General features: G+C 41.2%; 1 protein-coding gene across 2 annotated transcripts in view; it reads left to right on the top strand.

Annotated features, from left to right (window-relative positions):
* slc39a14 (solute carrier family 39 member 14) overlaps window positions 1-25,374 on the top strand; it is a 29,346-nt gene extending 3,972 nt beyond the window's left edge. Inside the window, exons 2-11 of one of the 2 annotated variants that reach the window (XM_063489555.1) lie at window positions 5,243-5,421; window positions 7,702-8,039; window positions 8,296-8,361; window positions 9,816-9,993; window positions 16,153-16,322; window positions 17,835-17,957; window positions 20,353-20,526; window positions 20,755-20,989; window positions 21,173-21,357; window positions 22,169-25,374. In XM_063489555.1, coding sequence (XP_063345625.1) covers window positions 7,731-8,039; window positions 8,296-8,361; window positions 9,816-9,993; window positions 16,153-16,322; window positions 17,835-17,957; window positions 20,353-20,526; window positions 20,755-20,989; window positions 21,173-21,357; window positions 22,169-22,321 — 1,593 coding nt within the window. In that variant the 5' untranslated portion in view covers window positions 5,243-5,421; window positions 7,702-7,730 and the 3' untranslated portion in view covers window positions 22,322-25,374. The remainder of the gene's footprint in view (window positions 1-5,242; window positions 5,422-7,701; window positions 8,040-8,295; window positions 8,362-9,815; window positions 9,994-16,152; window positions 16,323-17,834; window positions 17,958-20,352; window positions 20,527-20,754; window positions 20,990-21,172; window positions 21,358-22,168) is intronic. The other variant, XM_063489556.1, reaches the window with a different exon arrangement.
* The last annotated feature ends 560 nt before the right edge of the window (window positions 25,375-25,934 follow it).

The raw sequence follows: 25,934 nt of genomic DNA, 5'->3' as shown, positions 1-25,934 counted from the left end.
GTGCATTTCTCAAACATGGATTTAACCTACTTGAAAAAGGTTTATGGTCCAAGACTGGATTTAATCCACGTCATGTTTAACTTACTCTTGATAAAAACTCTACCTTAAACTGCAGCCATCAAATTAGTTATCTTTAATGTTCTCTTAAAGTAAAAAGGAAACAGTAACCCACCACTTAAAATGTGTGTAACTTACTTCAGTGCACGTGCTCTGTGGCTTTCTGTGTCTGGATTCCTGCCCTGGGTAAGAGAGACAGGGTCTGATTCAGTCCGGGTCACGTCGAAACCCTTTAATTTTATGGTTGGTGGTCGTTTGGAGTGTAGTCAGGATGAGTGGAGCACAATAACAATGTGTTTGGTGAACCAAAACCGTGCCCACAGCTATCACTCTCTCATCTAATGACGGCTTTGGTTGATGATAACTTCACGAGAACCAAGCGAAACAGTAATTAGGGGTTGATGAAGGCATGCACAGCCTCACCTGGTTTTCCCTCTGGTTGTATATAAAGTGGCCTGAGAGGACAGAGTTCAGAGTGCAGATGTGAGAGGACGGATGAGATGTGAGGAGCGAACTGCTGGAAATTGCAAAGGATCTGTTCAAAAGCAGTCTCCATTCATAGAAAAGGTATGATAAAATGCATGCTCTGTAGTCAGCATGAGTCTGCAGAGAAAGCCTGTTGAAACCAGATCAGAGATCTGAGAGCTTGTTTATGTTTTTAGATTTGTCACAAGTCCAACAACTGGTAAGTACAGTTATTGGACTAATAAGGGTGACTGATATTGAATGTAATTTTGCTATTTAGTGACACAACCCTCCTTATTTATCCAGGTTTGGGACTGGCAGTCGTTACTTTTGTTATTTAAAGACCTAAATATTGATTTTATGGAAACACACATGGCATGGCAGCACTTAATAATAAGTGTTCTTATCATCATTTTGTTGGGCAACATGAATGAAATCACTGCCTGTTAATCGTTGATTAACAGGCAGATCTCTGTAAGATCTCTTCGACTTCAGAGTGCAGAGTTTTATCTTTCCCCGAAGAGCATCGGTAAGAAATACGGATTCTTAGAAGCAACTTTATTTGTTCTGGCTGCAATATAAAAATAACCTTATTGCTCTGTAAGCCTCTATATATGATCCTAAAACAGAGCACTTTGTACTTTTTTACCTTATGTCAGTTTTTCAAATAGATCAAGCCTAAGTTTGAATTCATTTTTAAAATTCTTTTTTATATTTATCCTTTATTATCAGAGTTTAAACGCCTGAACATGGTTAAACGTTTGTCATTCACTGGTACGTCAGGTCTTAATGACAGAGCTGTGATACTGATGAATGTGTTCTCGTCCCCAGACAGCATTTATGGCAGCTTTACCTGCTTCACACTGACCAAAGTTTTATTTCTCCTTGTAAAATCTCCCCTCGGCCTTCGGTAGACCTACCCTAGTTTGTGATCAGTAATATAACACCAACGCCATCCCTTTCATGTGAACGTGTTAATATCTAGACTGATAAACGCTGGGCTGACTTATTACTTCTCTGTACAGATTTGTGATCTTCCCCAGCTGAAAGTAAGGATAAGAATTGTTACGAACGACTGCAATTATGCTGTTTGATTTTATTTTTGGAAAGACACAAAGTACTTCTTACTTAATCTTACTGTTTCAGGCGCCTCTTTTATTCACTGCTTTGTTTGGTTTAATTCCCCTGTGCTCTTCTTTTGTTTCGTTTTGTTAACAAATTCCACTTTTCTTCTTCTTCTTTTTTGTTACACCTACTTGTTTCTCGAGATCTGCCTCTTCAGACTACCCTTTTAAAACTTTCTGGTGCCAAATGACGACATCTGTGCCCCTTGTACGGAGCCTCATGGTGCCGGGCTTATTTAAAAAGGTGAAATGCGAGCAGAAAGTTTCTTTCTGTGCTTTTATGATGGATGGTTTAGTTTGTGGATTAGCTCACTAGTATGCATCACCCCAATTACTCACTAATTTATTAAAAGGATGCGTGGGTTTGGAGTGGTCATGGTTTGTTTGGTTAAACTAATCCAAGTTATTCATGTTGTTTTTGAGGCCGGTGGTAAAGTGTCAGCCAGAATTGCTGTGAGACCTGTAACCCACCGCAGACTTTATTTCTGCCTTGTCAGCACACGAAGTTGGTGATGACGAGGGAAACTGGTCATCGAGCGGTGTTTACACGTGGGTGCAGTAGCTGTGAGATGTGACAGTAGTGCAGATAACACTGGTAATAATGGTTAATCACTACAAGTGCTCATGGGCCCTCGGCGCTGATACCGCGGTGACCTCAGCCTCCGAGTTCACGGCTTTCTCTGGCTTCAGTATTTTCGTGCTTGCTCGTGGATGGCTACCTGATCTGTAACGGAAACCTGATTTGTCTTGTGTGTCCTTCCTGTCAGCGCTACAGTTTAACGGGATTCATTTTCATGCCAGTGTTAGATTAGATTTCCTCTTCCCTGGCATTGGTACTTCATATTATGTAGAAATATGCTCATTGTATTTATACTTATTGGTATAAACATGTTTTCTTTGATGTCACTGTTAAAGTGGTGTATTTAAATGGCAGTTACACTTATTTTGAAAATGGGAACAAATCTTCAGGAATACATATTAATAAAAAAAAATGTATAGCTGAAATGATAAGTGAACATTATATGTTTACTTATTTGGGGGGTTGGGTATGGATCAGGTAGAGATTATCCTATCATGATGGGAGACTAAAAAGACAAAGTCAGACAAACGGGTGACGTCTTGAGACATCTGAGGTCCTGCTGTCGGGGATTGGTGACTAAGCTTTTTCCCTCCTTCACCCCTCTGCTGCCAGCTCCCATGTAATCATCATGCTTTCCATCCATGGCCTTCACCATCATGTTGAAGAGCTCACGTCTGTGCTGCAGACTGCCAGTCTCGTCTGCCAGCCTTTATCTTATCTGTGCACACACACCACTAAAACAGACGTGGTGACATGAGCGTGACCCAACACGCTAACATTCGGGGCACTTGTTTTTATTGGACCTTAGCCATCTGCCAGTGAGGAATGTTTCTGCTCCTTCACTGTTTATCATAGCTCGGCTTTTTGGAGCTGCACATCCTCCAGACGCTGAGATGCATGTGTATATTTAGTGTGTGTAACCTGGAGATTATCCCAGCAATAATGGTGCTCGTGTTGATATTGACATTTGATAGTTGACGATTTATGTCATTGACTGACTGCAAACATCCCTGTTGCATGTGTGTGCGCGTGCATGTGTGTGTGTGAGCGTGTATTCATATTGTTGTGGGGACCAAAAATTGGAAGCTTACTCTACTTGTGGGGACCAGCAGCACTTATGGGGACCTAAATCAGGGTCCCTGCAAGTTTGAAGGCATTTCTGAGACTCAAAATGTGGTTTTAGTGTAAGGGTTACAGTTAGGTTATGGTTAGGTATATTAGGTGTAGGGTTAGGCATTCATTTTTGTCCTCACAAGATGTGAATACCCGACGTGTTGTGTTTGTGTTAAGGAAGATTACATGGCTGGTTCTTAAGTTTCAACATATTAATTGAGGGTTAAAGCCTTTCTTCCTGTGTTTGTTGGGTGGTTCATGTGTAACATAGCAGCAGAGCTTCTAGTCTTCTGGGTTTGGTTGGTGTCTGCCCATTTTCTTTGGTTTTAGGGGAATTAACACATACATATTGGGAAACTTTTGAGTCAGACTTGTTAGGCTGCAAAAAGAACCAGAAAACTAATATACTGTCCTGTAGAAAATGCGTCTTGGCTTTTTCCCTCAGTACTGGTCTCTTTAAAATGTTCTCCCCTTCTTCTAGACAAACATTTGTCTCGAACATGCCCGTGAATGCGTTTCACCTTTGTGCTTTCACTCTCTAATATAGGCTGACACACCTTGACTCTCTTATAAAAAATAAATGCACAAGATGAGAGAGATATCAGTTTACTTCTGGCAGCTTTCCTGGGTTTTAGCAGGGACCGCTAACAGCAGTTAAACCACAAGGTGAAGCTTCAAAACAGCTGCCTGTTACTTCATCTCTTTCTTAAGATTAGAGGTACTTAAGACCTTTTTATTTAACCAAGCAAATCCTGTTAATATGAGGATGTTTAGCTAAGGCAGTGGCATTATAAAAAGCTAAAAGAACAATAAAATATCTGCTAGGCTTCTGTCAACTACTTAACGCAAACAGTCTGTCTTCACTTATATGGACCAGTCATACTTATGTGACCTCCCAAAGACCAGTTTTGACCCATGAAATATGCTGCACCACTTCTATTCTGCACATCAGCGTGCTCAGTTTTAAGCCTTTCTCACAAATAGACTCTACAGATTGCACAACATAGTGTCCACCACACTCTCCCACTGCCTACTGCAGGAAAACCTCAGCTTTAAAAAGTTAGAAGGAGCAAGTATTTGTTGTATTAATTTTAGCTTGACTAATTTATTTTAGTACCATTGTTTACTCTCAGCTTCCCCGTGTGCCTGAACATTAGCAGCCAGCAGGAAAGAGGCCAAGGTTCAGAGCTCCTGCAACTTTAAGGAGGATTGTGCAACAGAGACTTGCAGGGAAGAAAGTTTGAAAAAGTAGTACCTAAAGATGCTTTTGAAGTTTTATTCTATTTCTCTCCTCCACCAACTCCAGAATAAGGCCTCATTAGGCCAAGTGGAGGGGAAAATGTGGGAGAGAGGGTGTAATTCACTGGGGAGAAGAGGAGAGTCTTCTCTTTGCCTCCTCAGATCAGAGACCTTTGGAGAGAGACGTAAAGACGGTGCCTGAACTCAAATTGGTTAGTCAACTTTCCCTAGATAAAATAAAACTTTTACTTTTTCAGGTAAGGCTGCATTTTTCTGAAACATCAGTGATGTTTGGAAGTGAGAAATTTCAAAGTGAATCATCCTGATCACTTGCTTGCACGTCAGCCTGCTTTTTCTTAATGAATCTTTTTCAGAGCTGTTTAACGCTTCAGTTTTAAGTAACTGCATAGGTGTCAACAAGAAACACTTCAGTTGCAGAAAAGAAATATTCAGGGTTCGGCTCAGTTCTTGACTTTGTGGCCCGAGTGTCAGACAGGAAGAGGACGAATCGATGGATAAGAGAACGCACAGTAGATTTAAGCTGGCAGCTGCCATTTCAGATTTCTTTTTAGTCCTCATTTCTTTTTGTCTACCTCTCCCTATTTGTTTCCTCCTAACCAGTGACTCGTAACCTTCATTTTATCTGTCTCTCTCTCTTCCACAGCCCACTGCACTCCTGAGGACCCTGCTGCTCTCTCCAGACTCACATTTCTCCCTCCCCACATCTATCTCAGCTTCCAAGTTACCCGTGAGCATTACTCAGCAGGCTGGGAGCCTCGGGGCAGACCGACTGAAACAGCCTCTTTACTCACCGGCTATCATTACGCACCTCTGTAGGAAAAGGTGAGCGCTTCTTTACAACAAAATGAATGGCTGTGTTTATTCAGCCCAGCTTTGCTTGTAGACCTGCAGGGTGCACAGGCATGAATAGAGACTCTGTTACAACAGTGGACCCTATGTGGACATGATCCTATGTGATTGGACTGTCAGAGTTTAAAAGAGTGGAAATCATAAGGGTTTTATATAGTCGAAACACACAGTATTGGATATATCCCACCAACACCGATCGAGTAAAGTGTTGAAAGATCAGTAAATCCTATTTCCAGTCGACAGACGGCACATTGGTTGAGATTGTCAGTGATAATCTGTGTGCTGTAATTTCCTGTAATTGTCTGTAATTGGGGACTGTGTTTATCCCACTGTTTCCTGTTCTCAGCTTGTGCTTCGTGCTACAAAAGCTCTTTGTATCACCTTGTGTGTTTGGTGTTTAATTAGAAGTTCACAGCTTTTCTTCAAGCAGCAGTTATTTTGTATATTATAGAGTGTTTTGGTACCAGTGTTTCTCTCCTGCTTTGGATGAGGCTCTGCAGTGCTCTGTTACAAGCTCCCAAAATCTTTCAGTTGTCATAATTCAGAAGAGAATCAGTCTTGGGCTCAGGAAGACTTCAGTGTGGACATTAAACTTAGGGTCAGGACTTTTTCATAGTGAGCAATCCAAACCACACAGCAGCATATTAATGTTGTAGATCGAACATCTCAGATGTGTCTCTGGGGGACCTTTAACATGGACTACCACTGAGAACAAGTTAACCTTTGTCCTATCTTTTTCCTGGGGTAATGTGCTCATTTTATCCGAACCATAGCTTTGTAGCACCAAGTAGGTTAACACTTTATTATAGAATTAAAAGATGGTCCCATAGAGAGCTGAGCACTTGAGGGTCCTCTGCAGAGTCTTTGTTGTTCCTAGGGCTGCGCACGTCTGGACAGAGCTCTCAGATGTCCTGTCCCTATGAGCTGCAATGATCAGTGCCTCTGTGCTGTCTTTCAGTTCAGCTTTGTTCAGCCACTGGTAGGATTTCTCAGTATCAGCCACTTCTTCTGTCTGTTGGTGGTACGTGCCGTGCGGGGGCCTTCCATGATGGTTTCTCTTCTTGCTCGACGTCTGTCTCAGGTTTCTGCTGCCTGAGATGTTCACTAAGAACTTGCGAAGATCTTCCCAAGTCATGGCCATATGAGAGGAACTTTCGCCCCCAGTCCGAGGGGGGCGCTCTGGATCAGTTTATCACCCTGACTACTAGAGATGGGAATTGATTAGAATTTTGTGATTCTGATTCCGTTATCAGTTTCACTTATTGATTCGTTTCCTTATCGATTCTCATTGGCTCCACTTTAAGGTCACCACCATCTCTAAGCAGCATTTCAAAGACAGTAAATTCATGCAAATTAATTACACGCTGCCTGGTGAAATGTTTGTGCATGTTGGAGGCATTTCCCCTCTTTCTTGTGATCAGTGAAAAAAAGTATTGTACATAAAACAACAGAACACTTTTTTTAAGTAATACAATAAAAATAAAAGTGATGTCCACGCTGTAGACTGTGCCACTATTTTCCTCCTCTGACACACGAGCAGAAATCAGCTGATTGTGCCTAGAGTATGGATATTGGACTACTGGGTTCTCAATTCCCATCCCTACTGACGAGTCTCCCAGTACCTGTTGCCACAATGCTTCACCTTAGTAATGTTATTAGCCCGGTAACGAGCAGTGCCTGGTTTCCTCCAGACATGATGCCTGGATTCAGGCCAAGGAGTGCAATCTTTGTCTCATCAGAGTAAAGAATTGTGTTTCCCATGGTCCGAGAGTCCTTCAGGTGCCTTTTGACAAACTCCAGGCATGCTGTCATGTGGCCTCCCTGATGAAGGCCCTTCTACCTCGATCGCTCAGATTGGCCGGGATTAATAACATAAACATATGAGAAACATCAACCCATATAATACTCTTAGCGTGCTTGTTTTCTATCAGAAAATTGTCAGTATGCGTCAAAATTACTACTACTAACTGTGTTCTGTTACGTACTATCACAATGTTAACACAACCGTATCTTATCAGGAAGTCGCATACAGAAACTATGCTGTTTAGACGGTATAGTGAATTTCCAGCAAATACAGACAGGTGCTTGCACACAAACAGTGATGTGTCCAACAGATATTGATAGTCTGGTATTTCAGGTCTTCAACATGCAATCCAAGTAGTTTCCTAAAAAGCGAGGTAATGCCACGTTCTCTTCAGTAATTTCAAAGATTTACTCAAACGTTCTTTTTTGTGGCTTCTGTCGTCCCCACAGATCGACGTCCTCCGTCCACTGAAGAAGACATGCTCATCTGCTCCCCTCATGGCCGTGCCGCTACATCCACCAGCCTCTTTCACTTTGACTTGGCGTTCCCGCTGGCTCTAGCTGTGCTGCTCTGCCAGGTGACGGGTCAGGTGGAGAGTCAGACGCAGTCACCTGCCCAGGTGCTTCAGGACTTGCTGTCCCGCTATGGGGACAACAGCACCATCACGGTCCCTCAGCTGCGATCTCTGTTAGCAGCCCTCAGCCAGGGCCAGAGTGAAAGTGACAGTGACAGCAGCAGCACAGCTGAAACACCAACAACCACACCTCCCCAGTTCAACAGCTCCAAGGTACAAAACCTTTTCATTCTCTCCATTTTAAATCCACATTTTTTTTCTGTTGTGGAGAAAATATAACAAATAGAAGCTAAAGACTAACATTAGTGCACCTTTGCAGGACTCTGAAGTAGAATCATAAATCCAGCTTTAGTCCGGTCTGGAAGAAACAGGCGGTACTGGTTCCAGATAGCTGAGCTGTTTAGCATATTTCCCATACTTAGTGTCGTGGCTCATTGACTCACTCACTTGTTGATCTGCCTTTGAATAGATTCGCTGTGAGTACCAGTGGCCAAGTATGAACCTTTCCAAAAACATGATGGCCAGGACGTCACACGTGAGTCAGGTGTTGGTTTTTGAGCACCTATGTGTGAATATAGCAACAGAAGAACAAATACTTAATGTCTTTGTGCGGCTTTATGAACCAAAGACAACAGAAGCAGAAGTGCAACCTTTAGCCAACTGCTGTCACCACTTCCCGCCTCCGGTGCCTCACAGGCAGGTATTCTCTGCCAAGTGCTTAGTCACTTTTCTCAGGCATCTGGGACAGACACTGAAACGTTTCGTTTGTCAATAACCGGCCGAACTACAAAGAATGCTCAGGGTGTTCCACAGTTTGACTTTACAGCATATTTTGTACTGAGGCATCTGCTCCTTCTACCACGTCACAGATCTTAAAGCAGGCCTATTGCTTTTTATTATTTTCAGCATCAACTTTTCTTTCCCACCTTTGTAAAATACAGTGTAGCAAATAAATACATGTAAAAATATAAATATAATGAACTAGTATTTTATTACATGACAATAAATAACATAAAAATATGAACGATCACTTTACTCACCTAATTTTAATTTTTCACTCACTGTGTGTTTATCCTGTCTTCCTGTTTTTTCTGATCCATCTTTTTAAGTCAGGATTAAAGCGATATCTGACACATGCATCCCGAGTCAACGCATGCGCAACTAATCCCAAAAGCTCAGTCTTCTGATTGCATCAAACACTCTGTTCTGAACATGTTTCTCTACTCCAGCCTTTTCATAATGACAATGAGAGCAGATGTCCTTAAAAAGCTCTGGATCTGAGTGAAAACACCTACTTTACACTTGCTGCTGTCGCCCTTGTGAGTGGCAGTTGTGACGTCACTTTGGGACGCACTTTCCTTGTTTTTCCACCTCTTGATGTTTATGACCTCGGTCATGCGTTGCAGCTCGGTTGAAGACACATTAGTTTCAACTCTTACTGCCATTTCATTGATATATCAGTTCAAGAGCTCAGATTCTCCGATTATAAAGAGGGAGCTCTGACTTCTATTTCTATACCAGCATGAACACGAAGGTTTATTCTGAGTGGCAACACCTGTCTCTGAGCAGGTTCAGCCTGCCTCAGCGTGCCCAGTATAAATGTTACAGTGCTGTGATGACACAGTCGGTGGGTGAATGAGGCCCAACAAAAAGGATTATTTTAAACCGTTACTTTGTTAACATTAAATCATTAGAGTCTAAAATTTAATCATCATTTTTATTTGGTCAGATGCTGTTTTTCTTTAAATTTATTTATTTTATTTTTTTATTGGTGACACCAATGTTATGCAATAGTGCCTTCCTATTAATTTCGTATAGTCTATACTCCAAATATGAGTCTTGACAGACTCATTTGTGTTGTGTTTTCAGTCCACATGAAGGTGAAAAGCGTGCTAACCTGTCACTGCATCCTGGTTATGTCCTGGCTAATTCACCAACAGTGAGATGTTCACTTGTGTGGGTTATTTATGGGGATGTTTCCTGTTCCAGTGCTTGCCTGCAGACACACTGGCCATTTACAGCATCAGCGAGGAGTCGCGGCTGGATGGCCGGGGTTTTCAGGAGCTGTGCCCCACCATGCTGCAGCAGCTGGATGCTGGCAGCTGCAGGGCACATAAAGGGGAGGAGCAAAGCAGCGACACCTCCCCCAGGCCCTCAGATGCTGAAGGTGAGCACCAACTAAGTACTAATATTTAACATATTTTTATGTGTTGATCAAAGTTTACCTTTTGCTCCTTAACAATGAAAAAGGCTTTAAAAGACATATTATTTAGAAGAGACATCTCAGACAAAAACAGCATGAATCCAGAAAGTGTTTCTTCTCCAAATATTTTCTTTTTAACTTCCTCTGCAATCACTGTATTTCTTTCAAGGTTTTCTGTGCCTCATTTTTCATGTCTGTTGTCAGTTCAAGTATTATCACACACCTTGCAAACACATTCTTTCATCAAATCTCAGCTCCAAATGTGTGTTTTGTTGCCTGGAGATGGTGATTTTATGGTGTCCCCGAAGGAGATGAAAGCCAAAATAAGCACGCACAGTTAGCCAAGAGCTCAGATTGCATTTCTCAGTTTTCTGTAAAAACCAGCACATCTTTCAGAGTCCACAGTCCAGCTTCTCTCAGCGTTTTCAGTATGCAGCACAGATCTCATCCAGGTAAAGACAGTCCAGGCTGGAAAGCTCATCTTTCCTTGGCTGCTGAACCGCTGAAGCTCCGTGCAGGCTGCTGACCGAACACACCCAGCAGGATGTTTTAAGCCTGAGAGCCGCTTTGACATGCACATTCTGTCAGAAATTCTAGGAAATGCTGAATTCAGTGCAGGCTGCTGTTCAAAGAGAAAAAGAAAACCCTTAGAGTATTCGAGAAGTAAAACTAAGTTGGCTCTGGAGTGTGTGGCTGGTCAAAAAGCAAGCTAATCACAGACTTGGAGATTTTGGTTAAGTCATGTGATGTTTTGTGCTCAAGGCCTCGGGATCATCGGTTCAAAAAAGTCCAAAGCATTTCTTGAGCTTCAGCTAAAAGAAAAACAACAGCTTTCTTTATGCAGGCAAAGACTTTGGGCTTGAATCTTGTGCTGTAGCCGGTGTCCTTATTTATTTCATCCTTGACAGGTGAAGAAGAAATGGCCCCAGAGCTCTGACTCTATTTCTCACTCTCCACTGACAAATTTGTTTTCCCTTATCAGGCTCTCATGGTTTCAGCTCACCTCACACTTTCCTCTTTAGGCAGCTTATTTTGGCTTGAGAGATGTTTTCCTAGCTGGAGGTTTACGGGCATCAGAGAGGAAATTTAATAACCTTTTCTTTTCTCATTATGTGAATAATCCAGCTTTACCCAAGGACTCGCATTAGCACTGATATACTGTTAATAGACATGAAATAATGATCCTTTTTTAACCAGATACTTGTTTTAATGATGTTTGATGACATTCTCTTTATTCTGCTGCTTATGTTCTTAACCCCGTGTCCAGCAGCTGTGTTTAAATGGTTTTTGACTCGTCTGCACGGCTCTTGTACACCATGAACATTTCTCAATAGACTGATGATTTTTCCAGAAGTCTTTAAAATTACTTTCATTGAGCCTCTTTTTAAAGAAAAAAACTCTAGATAGCAGTAATGGAGACAATTTGCAAACATGGAATTTGCAGGTTACTCACCAGCCACTTTGGTATGTACTCCATCTCAACTGATTGTTAACAAATATTCAGTCTGTGAATCTGTGCCATGAAGCGTTAAGGGCAACTCTGAAGGGAAAATGGGACCCAACCCACACTAGACGATGTACCTAATAAAGTGTCTGGTGTGAGACCAAAAGACACAAAAATTTGCAGGGATGCAAAGTCAGCAAATAAATTTCCCATTGGAAACAAAGTTACCATTGACAATGAGAACTGATATCAAGTCAGTGATGGAAATGTTGGTGTTTCTTGTTTTTCCGGAGCTACTGTAGGTCCATTAGCTACTGGAAACGCTAAATAATAACGATGAAATATAAAACAGTAGTGGGGGAAAAAAACGAGTAGGAGTTTTGCTATTGAGTCAGAAACCACAGAGTGTTTCACCATAATTTCATCAGAAAGAGGAAACGATTTAAACTCATCTAAACAGCTCAAAGACAGACATCTGGATCTGTATTCTCTAAAATTCTATTTGAGTTTCCAGTGTCATCAAAATGTTTAGGATAAAGTAGAGCTGGGCGATATAAGATTTTTTCATATCACGATATGTGTTTTTCATTTCAGGCGATAACGATATATGTCACGATATAAGCCAAATAACTATATTTGTAAGATTTAAATGTGCCGTTGCTCACAAGTAAAATGTGAAATAATCAGCAGCTTGTTTTGATTTAAATATTTATTTCCCATAATAAGTTCAACAGGGTAGATGTACTTAAGGAACATCAGACTTCAGTTTCAGATAAATAAAGGCAAATATTGCAAACTACACAAAAGGCAGCCGCTAAAGCGTTTAAGTTTCAAAATAGAACAAACAAAACAGACTACTAAATTGTCAATTCCACTTAGAAACAAAATATTAATTCTAAAAATAAATCTTAGTTTGTTTTACAGAAGAACAGACAAAGTTGACTAACTTTTGTCAATATCAAATAAACTGAGAACTAAAAGGAAATTCTCAATCTCTGCTTGTTGTATAGCTTAGCTTTTCAAACAGTTTTAACAGTGACTTTAGTCTGACAAAAGCCGAATGACGAATTAGCGCTTTCAGTCAGAGATTGAGCATGCACCGGTTTATTGTATTTCCAGACTTGCTTTCGGCACAATTTACAGTGCGCGCTACTCTGTTTTTTGTCAGACTTGAAATAGCCGAAATACCTTCACACTACGGAACTTCTATGGCCCTTCCGTTCGACAATCTCTCCGGCATTGGAACCATCATCGGTTTTCCCTTCGGTAACCTTCGGTCACGCTCTCAGTTGATTTTTCTCTAGTCGGCACACTCATTTCCTCCATTACCCGGGCGGCACGGCAGATAGCTGCTTCCCAAACAAATACACATGTGCGGCTTGGAATTTGTGCTGTACGTAACAAGTCACGTTACGTGACGCTGCGGCTGTGATTGGTTCGGCTCTGCGCTACTTAATTTGGATTGGCTGTTCTTCTTCTTCCTTTTTTATTTTTTTTTTATTTTTTTTTATTTTTTATTTTTTTAAGAGGACAAGAGAGATGAGGCCTATCGCAATAGTTTAATTTTTCTATCGAGAAAAAGTTATTTCATATCGATTACATATCGTTATCGTTCTATCGCCCAGCTCTAGGATAAAGTTCCCATGGTTCATAGCTGAGCTGGATGCTGTTATTGGGAAACTGCTGTCACAGCTTCTGATCTGCATGCAGCAGATTTTCTTTGAGGAAATACTTTTTGAAATATGATCTGATTATCCTTTTTTTCGTATCCAGTTTAGTAACATGACCCGGGATGCTGATGTCCAGTTTTTACCATTTCTGATCTGATACAATCTCATGTTTTTCCTCCTCTTTGTGCATTTTTTTTTTAACATTAAATATCTTTTTTCCTCAGCTGTACTCGTCTTCCTTTATCACCATTGTTGCTCATCTGTTTACTTGTTTCTTCCTCAGCAAGAAGTTGAGAAGTTGTCTCGCAGCATCAAACTCGTTGCTTTCCCAAAAATTTGTTTTGCAGCATATGGAAAATCTAGCCAATGGCTACTTCCTTTTATTCTTTTTACAGGTGCATGCTGGTGCATGCTTCTAGCTGATTTAGCTGTGCAGCCAGTTTTTCTCCTGATGAGAAAATCTATCAACATGAGTTTGAGCATTGATTTTTTTTTTTTTTTTGAGTATTTAAAAATCAGTAAACTGCAGCTGCATACAGTCATATGAAAAATAAAATGCATCTGCTTTCAGCTCTCTTGGTTTTGCGTATCAGGACATAATATAAAAAATCATCTGGTCCTTACGAGTTCCAAATTTCAGTACAATCTCATATTATACTGTCATATTTTTATCTGACAAAAACAAAGCCAAATCCAAAAGCAGCGGGTGGTAAATCTAACTACACCCGATGATACGGTAGCTTGGAGAAGCACCTTTAAACAGCAATACCTTGAAGTAATGGTTTCATCACTCTCTCACAGGACTTTTGGCCACTTTTCTTTACAGCGTTGCTTCACCTCACTGATGTTTGCACGCGTTGTTCTTTAAGATTGCTGCTGATGTTTTTTAACGCCCACCTGAACGCTCCAAACCAGCAAACTGCCAAAGTGTCTGGCTGTATCGAGCTGGTTGATTGGAAGACCTTCTAAGGATCAGATGATTTTTATTATATGTATACTTAAACCTTAAAACTGAAAGATGGTGTTTTTTCTTTCATATGACTGTATGATACCAGATTTGAACTGACAGCAAATAGGCTGATGCTTTCGTATGGATTTGTTGGAATAATGAGAATTTACTTTGTCACCTCTGCAGTGATGGAAAATCCACTGCCGTTGGCATGAACTTCAAAGTAGCTGCTGATCTTGCAGACTTAAGACACTCACACAACAGTTTTCTCACATCCAACCGCCGGAGCCCACATGATGTTTTTCATTGGCTGCTGACAGTGTCAAAATGTTGTTGTTTTTATGCTTGACCTGTATGATTGAATATGAGGTGGCTGACGTTATCTTATATCCACAGCTTAAACTGCATTTATAGATGGATGACTGCACATTATTCACAGCGCTTTGTTTTAACTTTGTACCTTCCTGTTACTCCAACTCCAGTTTGGGGTTTTTCTTTCTTGAGTGTGACAATCATCAATGTCTCCGCCCTGACCGGAGTCTTCCTCGTGCCCGTGATGAAGTCGCGCTTTGGGAAATATGCACTCACCTATTTCATCGCGCTTGCCATTGGCACGCTGTTCTCCACTGCCATCCTGCAGCTGCTGCCAGAGGTTTGACATCGGGACATACATGCATGCATACATGCAGACCTTTGACTTTCATACACTGATACAAAGATTACGCTCTCCTCACTTCATGGCATTGCCATCAAAAATCAATCGGTACTTTCCACCTGACCCTCTCATAATGAACTGGTGTAACTCAGCAAATGCTTATAAAACTGTAATGCTTTTCATGGCTTCGTTAAAAATACCAAAAAGCAGCTGATTGTGAGGGGTTTGGTAGGAAACTTGGAAACCGTCTGACCCGTGGCTGTTTACAAAATTACGGCACTTTGGCCGAGCTCGCCATTGTCTCTTCTGTGTTCAGAACTCTTTCCTGTTCCTGACTTTGTTTCCTTTCTGTGGCTTTCTCGGGCACTGTGGAATTTGCTCTGATCTCATTGCAGCCCCTGTCATCTGGCTGTGTGTGTGTGTGTGTGTGTGTGTGTGTGTGTGTACCTGTGTCTGCAGCTCTCCTGGTACTGAGATCTAGGCCACCTCTGTTGTTTAATTGAGGAGAGAATTTCTGTTCTGATGCTAGAAAAGCTGTACAGACCTGAAACATGGTTTTAGTCACTGTTTTGGGGGTGGGGGCGGGAGGGGGGTGTCATGTGTTTCACTGTGTGTAACAGAGCCCTGGGAAATGGAGCACTGCACCCTTAAAGTGTCCTTCAAACTGAAATGTGACCCCTTGTTAGCACTGCTCCTTCTGCTACTAGTGGGCTATTTAAAGTTCATTTGCCCCCTTTTGTCTCTGCAGTGTTTAGCCTGAGGCTATGACAGTGGTACAGACACACCTGAGTAGATCATAACAACCGTGTGGACCATGTGTAGACATCTTTGTGAGGACAGAAAATTGGCATGCCGCTATACTCGTGGGGACAAAAACCCACAAGTTTGAAGGCAGTTTTGAGGCTCAAAATGTTGTTTTAGTGTCAGGGTTAGGTTATGGTTAGGTTTAGGCTGAGGGTTAGGGTTAGGCATTCATTTCTGATGGTTAGGGTAAGAGTAAGCAGCTAGGGAAAGCATTATGTCAATTAGATGTCCTCACTAAGATATGAAAACGAGAATGTGGGTGTGTGAATGCTCAAGATTGGCGTAAATTATAATGTCTTTTTTTTTTATCAGTGGAAATGGGGAACCAGTGATTATCTTCAAATACAAGTAAAAGGTGGTCTCACTTCAGCTGTTTTCAGCGGATTATCGGCTCGCTGTTTCTGAAAATCCTTTAATGTCTCTTTTTTTCTCAGGATGATTTCATTTAATTGTTCCTTTCCAGGGAGTTAACTGCTTGGTCTTCCCTCCCTTTTTAAAACTCATGACGTCGATTAACACACTGGTCATTAATCCCACAAGATTATTTCCAAACTGATTACCTCTTTCTCTTCTTCCCCCTTCTTTCTCCTCTGTTAATCAGTTTGGGGCTATGGGATCCTAAGCGTGACTCTGATCTCTCTGTGCTCGCTGGTCGGGGCGTGCGTCGTGCCCTTCATGAAGAAAACCTTTTACAAGCGACTGCTGCTCTACTTCATAGCCCTGGCCATTGGCACTCTCTACTCCAACGCCCTGTTTCAGCTCATCCCAGAGGTAGTGTTGGTGCTGCTGAGGCTCAGTTCGCTGCAGTGCATTTATAGCAGGGCTGCTGTGTAGCTTCTGGAAAGAACAGTGAATATATAAGCATTTGGAAATACAGTTAGGTCCATGTTTGTTTTTTAAATTTCATCTCTGCCCACCCCCACAGTGTTTCAAGTCAAACATTCAAGAAAAGACTTAAGTGCAGAGGTTCAGGTTTAATTTAAGGGGTTTAACAAATGTACTGTATTAACTGTTTAGACATTTAGGAGTGTCAGATCAACACTCTGCTGTATTCTTAAAGTAAGCTTGGACTCACCAGCTCAGCAACAGCAAAAGGCCTGAAATACCACAGAAGACAAGTGAAACAGATGATCACAGAATTATTTCCATGGTTTACAAAAACGACTACATAACATCCACCCAAGTCAAGAACACTCTCAAGGAGGCAGGTGCATCATTGTCAGGGTCTGCATACAAAAGGTTTCCAGCAAGGTGCAAACCTCTGGTTACACTCACGAGCAGGAGGGCCAGATTACAATTGCCAGAAAATATCTGAAAGAATCTGAAGAGCTCTGGAATGAAATTCTTTGGACCAATGAAGCCGAAATGGGAAGAGAAAAGTTTGGAGAAGCGTAGCAAATTATATGTCAAGCATGGTGGAGCCATACATGCCCAACAAGCACGGGCATGTGTGGCTGCCAGTGGAACTGGGTCACTAGAGTTTTGCCTCAGTTCTGTACCGTGTGCTGGGCTGTACTCTCTGCTCATATTACTAAAAGGTTTCTCCAAAAGTCTCCCAAGAGTTTCTCAAGGCAAAAAAATAATTTATATATTAGATTTTCTTCAGTGGACGAATCAGTCACCTGATCTCAACCCAGTAAGGCAGTTTTCATTTTATAGTCCTTACATTTAAAATGTTGTAGTTTTATGCGACTACATATAAAAACAACTGTAATTCCTAAACAGTTAATGCTTGAATTAAAGCTGAAACTCTGCATTTAAATCACATTTTGATGAATTTAAAATCCACTGTGGTGATGTACAAGGACAAAATGATAAAAACTGTCATTGTTCAACACCTTGTGCACATGTATTTATGTGCACTAGTTGTTTTTTTCTCTTTTCACTTAATGTGAGGTAAATCACAGTTTCACAGTGAGTAGGATGAGTTTTTATTGTATGTACCACTGAACAACAGAATAATCTGCTTTAAAGTTTATAGTTGTCATAGACAGCACAAGCATTAAGGAAAATCCCCAGTTTTTTGATTGGAAATGACATTAATAGTCTAAATTGTCTTGCACACATCAATCAGCTGTAAGTTGGTCCTCACTTAAATTCAACTAAATTAATAAGATTTTTGCAAGAAAAACAAAGGACAGTGATTCAGGGCCTCAGATCCTGATTCGGGGCCACGGATCCTGATCTGAGGCCATGGATCCTGAACCACTGCCCTTCATGAAAGCATTCTTTGTTGTAACACATTGCTGCACGTGTTAACATCATCTTCTTCCTGCATGCTAGGCCTTTGGATTTGACCCAATGGTTGATTTCTACGTGTCCAAGTCTGCCGTGGTGTTCGGAGGCTTTTACCTCTTCTTCTTCACTGAAAAAGTTCTCAAAGTGCTCCTAAAGCAAAAAAACGGGGTGAGTGTATACCAAGAGTGATACAAATTGACTTCATTGTGTTTTATTGTTAGATAGTGGCTGTTAGATAGGCTGTTATCTCTCCACCTGCTGAAGCCACAAAGCGTGTTCAAACCAGTCACCAAGATTACAAGAAAGTACGTGCAAATGTTGAGTAAGAGTAATTATTTTCAAATGTGGTTCACGGTGTGTTGCAAAAGCCTGGACTGTGGATTCTCCCAGAGCCACCGATAAGGTGGCTTTGCTCTGTTCACTATTTGTGTCACTGTAACCGAATTTTAAAGCTGTTCAGACACCTGGCAAGCCTTGAAGTGTCTTCTCGTCATGTTACTGCTGAGTGGGGAATAGTTTATCCCTGATTACTCCTTCATGTGTTTTCTCAGGCTAGCATCTAATGTTTCTGATTCGTCTTTGCTGTGACATGATCATGCCACACAATTCAAATTTTATTGTTAGCAGCAGCAGCAGGTTAAACTAGTTGGACAGGGTGTTGTTGTCTCAGTAACTGAGAGAAAAAACTGGGAAAGTGATGATTCAACGCTGCAGGCAGTTTTTAAAATCGCGTGTTTGATCCCAACCTGTTGACTGACACAGAGGTTTGCAAAGTCACTGTCTGGAGTTGAAGCCAGAGGCGCTGCTAATGCAGTGTACATTATGCACTGTACTCTCTGTACATACTGTACTAAAGTGAAAAATGAGACACCTGAAAATGTTCTCGTGACCTTTAGACATAAATGGGAAGGTGAGGTGAACTGAACATTCTTGTTTTTCATGACTTTGAAGAATAATTTAATCACTCAAAAGAGGATTTTTTACATTTTTTTTTTCTGAAGAGATCAAAAGTCCAGCAGCACTTTATGTATCTTGTGTGGTCTGATCAGACATTCATGTTTTTGCCTTCATCGTGGTAAACGAGATTGATAGAGACATTTAAAGAAAAGAAAAAGAGCCAATCATTTAACTCCACATACGTAGCAGCCAATGAGGCACCACATAGAGTGTGATGGACATTTGGTCATGTGACATATTCCCAGTCATTGGTGCTGACAAAGGGGAGCGACCAATAGAAAACCTTGAGGGTGAAATATGTGGTCTGTAAACTGGAGAAGTGCAACTGCTCAGAAAGATCCACTTAAAAAGACATTTTAAAAAATAAATGAAAATATTTGGAATAAATCATTTATTACCTTAGATAAGCTCATGTGTTAGAAGATGCCTGATAAAGGGTTCTCCGAAAAGGTAAATAAAATATTTGAATCGCTGTAGAAGCTCACGGAGAGGTCGTAGTTCACACCACCTGGAACTTTATCCTCTCCTCCCTGCGCACCTCGGAAGTGGGAACAGCTGCGGCAGAAAAGTTTTATCCAGCAGTGAGGAGAAGAACTTATGTTAGACACACATGGGTGTTTAAACAGTGAGCTGGTTAGTTTATCAGGTGAAATTATATAAATTAACAGCTTCAGTCACTCAGATGTCACTGCTAATTAAATATTAGTTATTAAATATGTTGAGCTGCCTGTGACCGCTTTCACCATCTTGTTCTTTTACACATTGTTTTGTGAAAACAGTAAAATATTTGAAAGATTAACACCATAAACTCAAATACGCTAAGCTTGTTTCCTGTATATGCATACCTATATAAGCTATAGACACTGAATATTTAAGTCAGTACTGTGGTGTGATTTGATAGATGGTATGTAGCATGTGTTTGTATTTCAAAGTTCTCCATTATAAAAAGATACAGCTGGGTGTCCTGTCATCGGCTCTTACAAATTAAATTCCTTAAACACGAAAAGCCTCAGAGTGGTTGCTTTAACGGTTTCAGTTTTAAAAATAATAACTCATCGTTGCACAGATACAGCACTCGTTTTGTAGATTTTCCTCTATTTTAAATCTAAAATTATAAATGTCAAGGCAAAAAAAGAAACTGTGGGGTGTGATTGTGGGCCCGTTGCTCCACCTTGTGGTTGCTCTTTTTCAGTCCAACCTAGTTAACTGCTAACAATTTTACGTGCTAAAAGAGCTCCAGATCTGGGAACTGGTGTCGTGTCCTTGAGTGAAACTGACTTTGTGCTGTGGTTTACTCGCGACTTTGTTGCACACTTTTGAGCAGATTTCATTCCTCGTTGGGTTTGCAGACAGTTTAGTTCACAGAACTCGACCTCACTGAGTCACTGAAGGAGAAAATGGTTAAAATCACATGGTCGGCCTTTTCAGCTGTTCAGTCCCAGCAAATATGACAAAAGCAAAAAGGAGCATCTTCAACTTTTAAGTCAGATCTCTTATCTGCACGTCCTCTTAACCAGATTTTGAGGTTATTTCACCTGTCAGGAAGATGCTGCTCACAATAAATCTATCAGAATGTGCTGAGTTTTTTTTTCTGCGTGTCTCTCAGAGCCACGGCCACAGCCACTACCCCGGTGCAGATCATTACTCAACCCCTGACAGGGATTTGGAGGAGGGGGAGAAGGAGAAGCTGCAGCAGAACGGAGAAGCCAGCAGCCTGGCTCTGGGCAAAGTGGACGCAGGGGAGGGCGAGCTCATGCTCAGCCCTGCACAGACACCACAGGTATGGATGTAACAGCTCAAAGAGGAGCTTGTCTGCTAGACTTTTAAAAGAAGAGGAACGCAGAAAATGAAAATAGGAATTAACGTTTGTATATGTGGACAGTGTCAGTTTATGACTGGAGGTTCACACCTAAAAACAACAAAATCACTCTTGTTGAAATAATCAGATCTAAACAAATTTAACTTACAAGGTGGGAACCACCGATTTCACTCCCTCTGCTCCTTCCAGGACTCTCAGAGTCCAGACAGTGGTGGACGGTCAGGCACCAGTGGTGGTGGCTGCTATTGGCTGAAGGGGACGACCTACTCTGATATCGGCACGCTGGCCTGGATGATCACACTGAGCGATGGCCTGCACAACTTTATTGACGGCTTGGCCATCGGGGCCTCGTTCACCGCCTCTGTTTTCCAGGGCATCAGCACCTCGGTGGCGATCCTGTGCGAGGAGTTCCCCCATGAGCTGGGTGAGTCAGGGCGGACTCTGAGCGGCGGGTGTCCCTAATGCCGAGATAATCAGGCTGCAAGCGTAACCCTAGCTACTTTCCTTTTGGCCCTTTTAGTATAAGATCTCCTGAGAACATTTCTTAATGAATTTAATGGATGTGTTTTGTTTGCTGTCCCAAAACAAACTACTTTCCTGCTACCAGGAGACTTTGTGATCCTGCTGAACGCCGGCATGAGCATACAGCAGGCTCTCTTCTTTAACTTCCTGTCGGCCTGCTGCTGCTACCTGGGCATGGGCTTTGGCATCCTGGCCGGTAACAGCTTCTCTCCCAACTGGATCTTCGCCCTGGCAGGAGGAATGTTCCTCTACATCGCTCTGGCAGACATGGTCAGTGATTTGTGAATTATGAGATTAAATCAACACAGATGGGTCTCTTGAGGTAGTGGGCTTTTTAAATATGTTCTCGTGTTGCTGTTTAGTTGGTTATGCTGAGAAATAAAAATAATAAACAAGTAAAAATCCAATCAGAAGTATAGAATTTATTTGTAGCAGTAAAAGTAAGTCTTTTTTAAAATCTCACTCTCAGACACAGTACAGGATGTCCAAGAGTCATATTTCAAAGAAAGAAACATAATGCACAGTTTTTAAACTATGTAATAAACTTAAAAGGTAGCCAATGAAATAGATCAAAGTATTTGTACTACACAGTCTGTACACTGATTGCTAGTCAGTTTGTTTTTGCAGTTTTTATGTTACATCCTTCACATTAGGTTGTGTTAATATATTTATATTGAAACGTGCGATTAAGCTAACAGCTAACCTGAGGCGGAGTCTTCTGCTCATTTTCAGATTCACATTTTTTATTCTTGGACCCATAAATAAAAAAAATAATCCTGAATGATTCTTTCTCATCTTAGCCTTGGTTGCCTCCCAGCTTACCCTCTCTCTGAAGCAAGCTGTTTTTGCTCCTCCCACTCTAAGCCAGCTTTCTTCTGATTGGCTGTTTATTACAAACAGAAGGTTTGAACAGCTGGTTAGGAAAGGGGGAGTGTTCTTGTAAATATTTTATGTGTTGGACTGTTGAATGAGGGGTAAGATAATGGAGTAGTAGTTGGTGTGACTGAGCTGAATAAGGTCGAACTGTTCTTGGTTACACGTTAGACCCTTACAAAGTGACACTCTGTTTTATGTGTCACAGTTTCCAGAGATGAACGAGGTGAGTCGTGAGGAAGAGGATGCAGGCGGCAGCAGCTTCCTCCTCACCTTTGGCATCCAGAACGCCGGCCTGCTGACGGGCTTCTCCATCATGCTCCTCCTGACGACGTACTCTGGACAAATACAGCTGGGCTAGCAGCAAACTCCTCCAGGATCACCATCAGCTGCTGTTGGAGCCCAAACGAAGAGAGGCTGGCTGAAAGTTTCTCCTCTATTTTTTCCTCCTCTTCTCATTTTTTCGGGTTCTGGACTTTGGGGATTTTGGTTGTGCGGCAGGTACGCGCAGTCGTCTTTTGAAGTTATACGAGAAGCTGCTTTAGTGCAGTTCCTGCGTGCAGAAGGTTCAAGGTCGAGGGTTTGACGGCCCTGTCTCCTCAGCATTTCAATCCTTTCTGCACAGCTGCCCTGAAAATGTCCTGAAACATCAACTGAAGCAGTCGCAAAAGACGGCTATACTTGATGTGCAATACACTCACCCAGTCTCTCAGATGTTTCCCTTTTCTTCAGACTGCTCTCCAGGCGTCTTTCCTCAACCTTCATCCTCATCATCCATCCTGGTTGATGCCATTGAGCCTCCACTCAGGCCAGTTGAGATTCCTAGCGAGTGTTTATATCATGAATCCTCTGTGAAAAGCACAATCAGGTAACAGCAGCTGTACTCCAAACATCTTTGATTCCCAGGCACTACACGTCCCCCCCACTTTTTTTCTCCATTCCATACCAAAAAGCAAATGTTAAAACATTTAAACTGGAATTATTCCGACTTCCAGCTGGACTTTGTTGTCTGTGAGTTGATTTTATATTTTTTTACACATGAATACTGACTTTTAAAGACCAAATATGGGCAGACCATTGAGAATGGTGAAGGGCTACGCAGTGATGTTTGGAAGCGCACGTGTCAGTCAGCCAGCCGGTAACTCCCAAAGACTCCGGGGTCAGACACGGAAAAGGGACTAAGTGGCTTCATCCAGATCACGGCGGCAGCATTTCTCTGTAGTTTACCATCTGTGCCCTTCATTAGAATAGCAAGTGAAAAGTTTTAGCTTTTTTATTCCTTCTGATCTTGAATTCCGAGTGCAGATCTGCAGTTTTCACATATCCCATAGACTATTTTTCCCAGATTATCTATTCTTTTACGGTGTCATTGTAACAGAATACTGTAAGGTGAATCATACTGTATAATCACGCACACGTCACCTCGTCTGTGACCTTATCCGTGTTAGCTATTCAGAATTAAGAACCGAACTACGGCCAAAAGTATGTGGACAGACTCGATGCCTCTTTTTGTCACTGGGCAGTTTTTAAAGGGGCTTTTGGCCATTTTAACCATGGAAACAGTCTGCACTGCATTTTTAACCCAATCCCACTAAGGAGAATCAAATGACATGATTACGATATTTTTTTAATTCAGAAACTTTCATTTCAGCATCTGCATTTTCTTTCTTTCAGATCAGCTGACATGCTGAAACTCAAACAAGGATAGACTTTCTTTTCTTTCTTTTTTTTACTTTGTGTGTTTCTTTTCTCATTTTTAGGTTTTTCATTAAGAAGGACTTGTCCTTATTTTCTGTTTAATGTGGCTAAAGTTGCCTAAAACCCTGTGAGCCAAAAGCTCTTAAACACTTTTTTTTTTTACTTAAAGGGAGCTAAAACAGTTTATTTACCTTTATCTTAATGAAATATTAGTTAATTTGATCTGTGAACCTTGCACAGCAACTCTAGAGCTCAAGACTTAAAATGCATTTGGATATCAGCCCAACAGATCTTCTTTAAATGCTGAAAATTACTCGTTTTACCAATTTAGTGGCATTTTGCAGACGAATAGAAAAGCTACTGCCAGCGCTGTGCAGAGGAGCTGTGTTAGTGATGGATCTCGTGTGTGCAAATATCCATCCAGTTTGATGACACAACTACAAAACGAGAAGAGCAGAGGCTGTTGTTAGGGGTACTGGGTTTGGGTGTCCACATACATTTGGCCATGATGCTGTAAAAAAAAAAAAAAAAAAAGGTTTATGATGTAAAGGGTTGATAGTTTATTGGATGGTCGGGAGGGGGTGGGACAGCTGTTGTGCTCTACAGCAGTGTAAGATTGTCGGGTTGCTTTCTGTGTTTCTTACAGGTGGATTAAAAAGATTTCCCCTCAGCTGAACACTGACATTTCAACAGAGCTGACGTGATCCATTATGTAGCATCTTTACATACTTTTCCTAATGTGAGTGTAGATTAGAGCTGTAGAATATTATTTATTAGAGCTCGAAGCTGAAACCCGTGATAGGTTTACAATAAAGATGAAATTGTAGTTCCAGGAAGGAGAAGGCAAGCCATTACAAAGAGTACCCTGAGTGGTACAGCGAGTATTACTGCTGCTTGATATGTCATGTAACAGATTATTTATTGTTGCTTAAGCCATAAAATATTTATTTTATGCTTTACATCTAAGATCAAGTGTTGCGCTTAGTTTCACACCATGAATCCAGACGGAGTTTAGTTTTTATTTAGAATAAACGGGTCAGATACAAGCTAAACCCTCTCTGCTCTGCACGCTGTTAATGCTGTGTTTAAAACTGAAGCCAGTGGATTTACAGCACACGCAGAATGACAACATATCCACTCAGTTAATGCAGATAATACATTCAGAGACCAGGAGAGGTTCTTTGGAGCAGAAACAGGAACATTACCGACCAAAAACCAGACGCAGAACTCAGAGAAGAACACTTTATTGGGAAGTTTATTAATGCAGCAGAAAGATTAAGGTTAGGAGGTTGTATTGGGGGTCAGATTGCTCATGGGAGCAGGAGGGTAGAGTGTCTTACTTGTGGGATTTCTAATAAAAGTAAGGAAGCCAAAATAGGAGAGATAAATGATAAGAATTCGGCTAATTGTGAATGTGTGTTGGGGCTCGGTCAGGGCCTGTAGGCAGGAAAAAGCAGGGAATTATAGAATTTAATAAAAAAAATACTGATATGTTCAAATTAGAGCTGCAGCATAGTGATGGAGAAGACAAGAAAGCAAGAGGGAGAACTATGAGGAGCTGACCCTAGAACCAACCAACCGACTGACAGAGGATGGACTTTCTGGCCATTTTAATATTTACAGCGCTCTCGCAGACTTGTAAAGGATCATTTTGAAAAGTATTGTATCTAATTTCATGTATGAGAATCCTCGTTAGCCTTCTGTGTGTGTCATGGAGATTGTTTTTATATATAAATTTCATTTTCCAAGAAATTGTATTTGTTGAAGTGTCATCATTGATTGATATTGTGGTTGATTTTTGGTTTATTTTTCACCAGTTTAATTAGAAGTGACCAGGCAGAGTCATTTATATGAATAAATATAGTATTTATCTTTTTTTTATATTTTAATTTTATTCTGACTTTTCCCACGACTGCTGAAGCCTTGAGGCTGATACTAAAAGCCCAAAGTGATGATGAAAACAGCTCACTGGATGTAGCTTCAGTTTCTTTTTGTGTAAAAATGATTAAAAGCCATAATTAGTACATTTGTCATAGATAAAGCAAACAGTATAGCTATGATAAACACAAACGGAGCCTTTAAAAAAGTATTTGTGTATACAATAGTGAGCCAGCTTGATTGATTCAGTATTAATCAATGTTATGATAATAATCTTTGTCCTCAGATTACCAAGCTTCCCCACCTTTAAGAGGTTATGTTACTTGGAAGAATATGTTTATTAGAGGTCCTTCATTCTTGGAGAAATGTACTATTCAGCAAATATCATGAAAGCATTA

This window comes from Pelmatolapia mariae, linkage group LG12 (assembly GCF_036321145.2).
Source record: "Pelmatolapia mariae isolate MD_Pm_ZW linkage group LG12, Pm_UMD_F_2, whole genome shotgun sequence".
In the NCBI taxonomy this organism is placed as follows: Eukaryota; Metazoa; Chordata; class Actinopteri; order Cichliformes; family Cichlidae; genus Pelmatolapia; species Pelmatolapia mariae.
The sequence above is the reverse complement of the archived record's forward strand: the minus strand, read 5'-3'. Positions and strand labels throughout refer to the sequence as shown.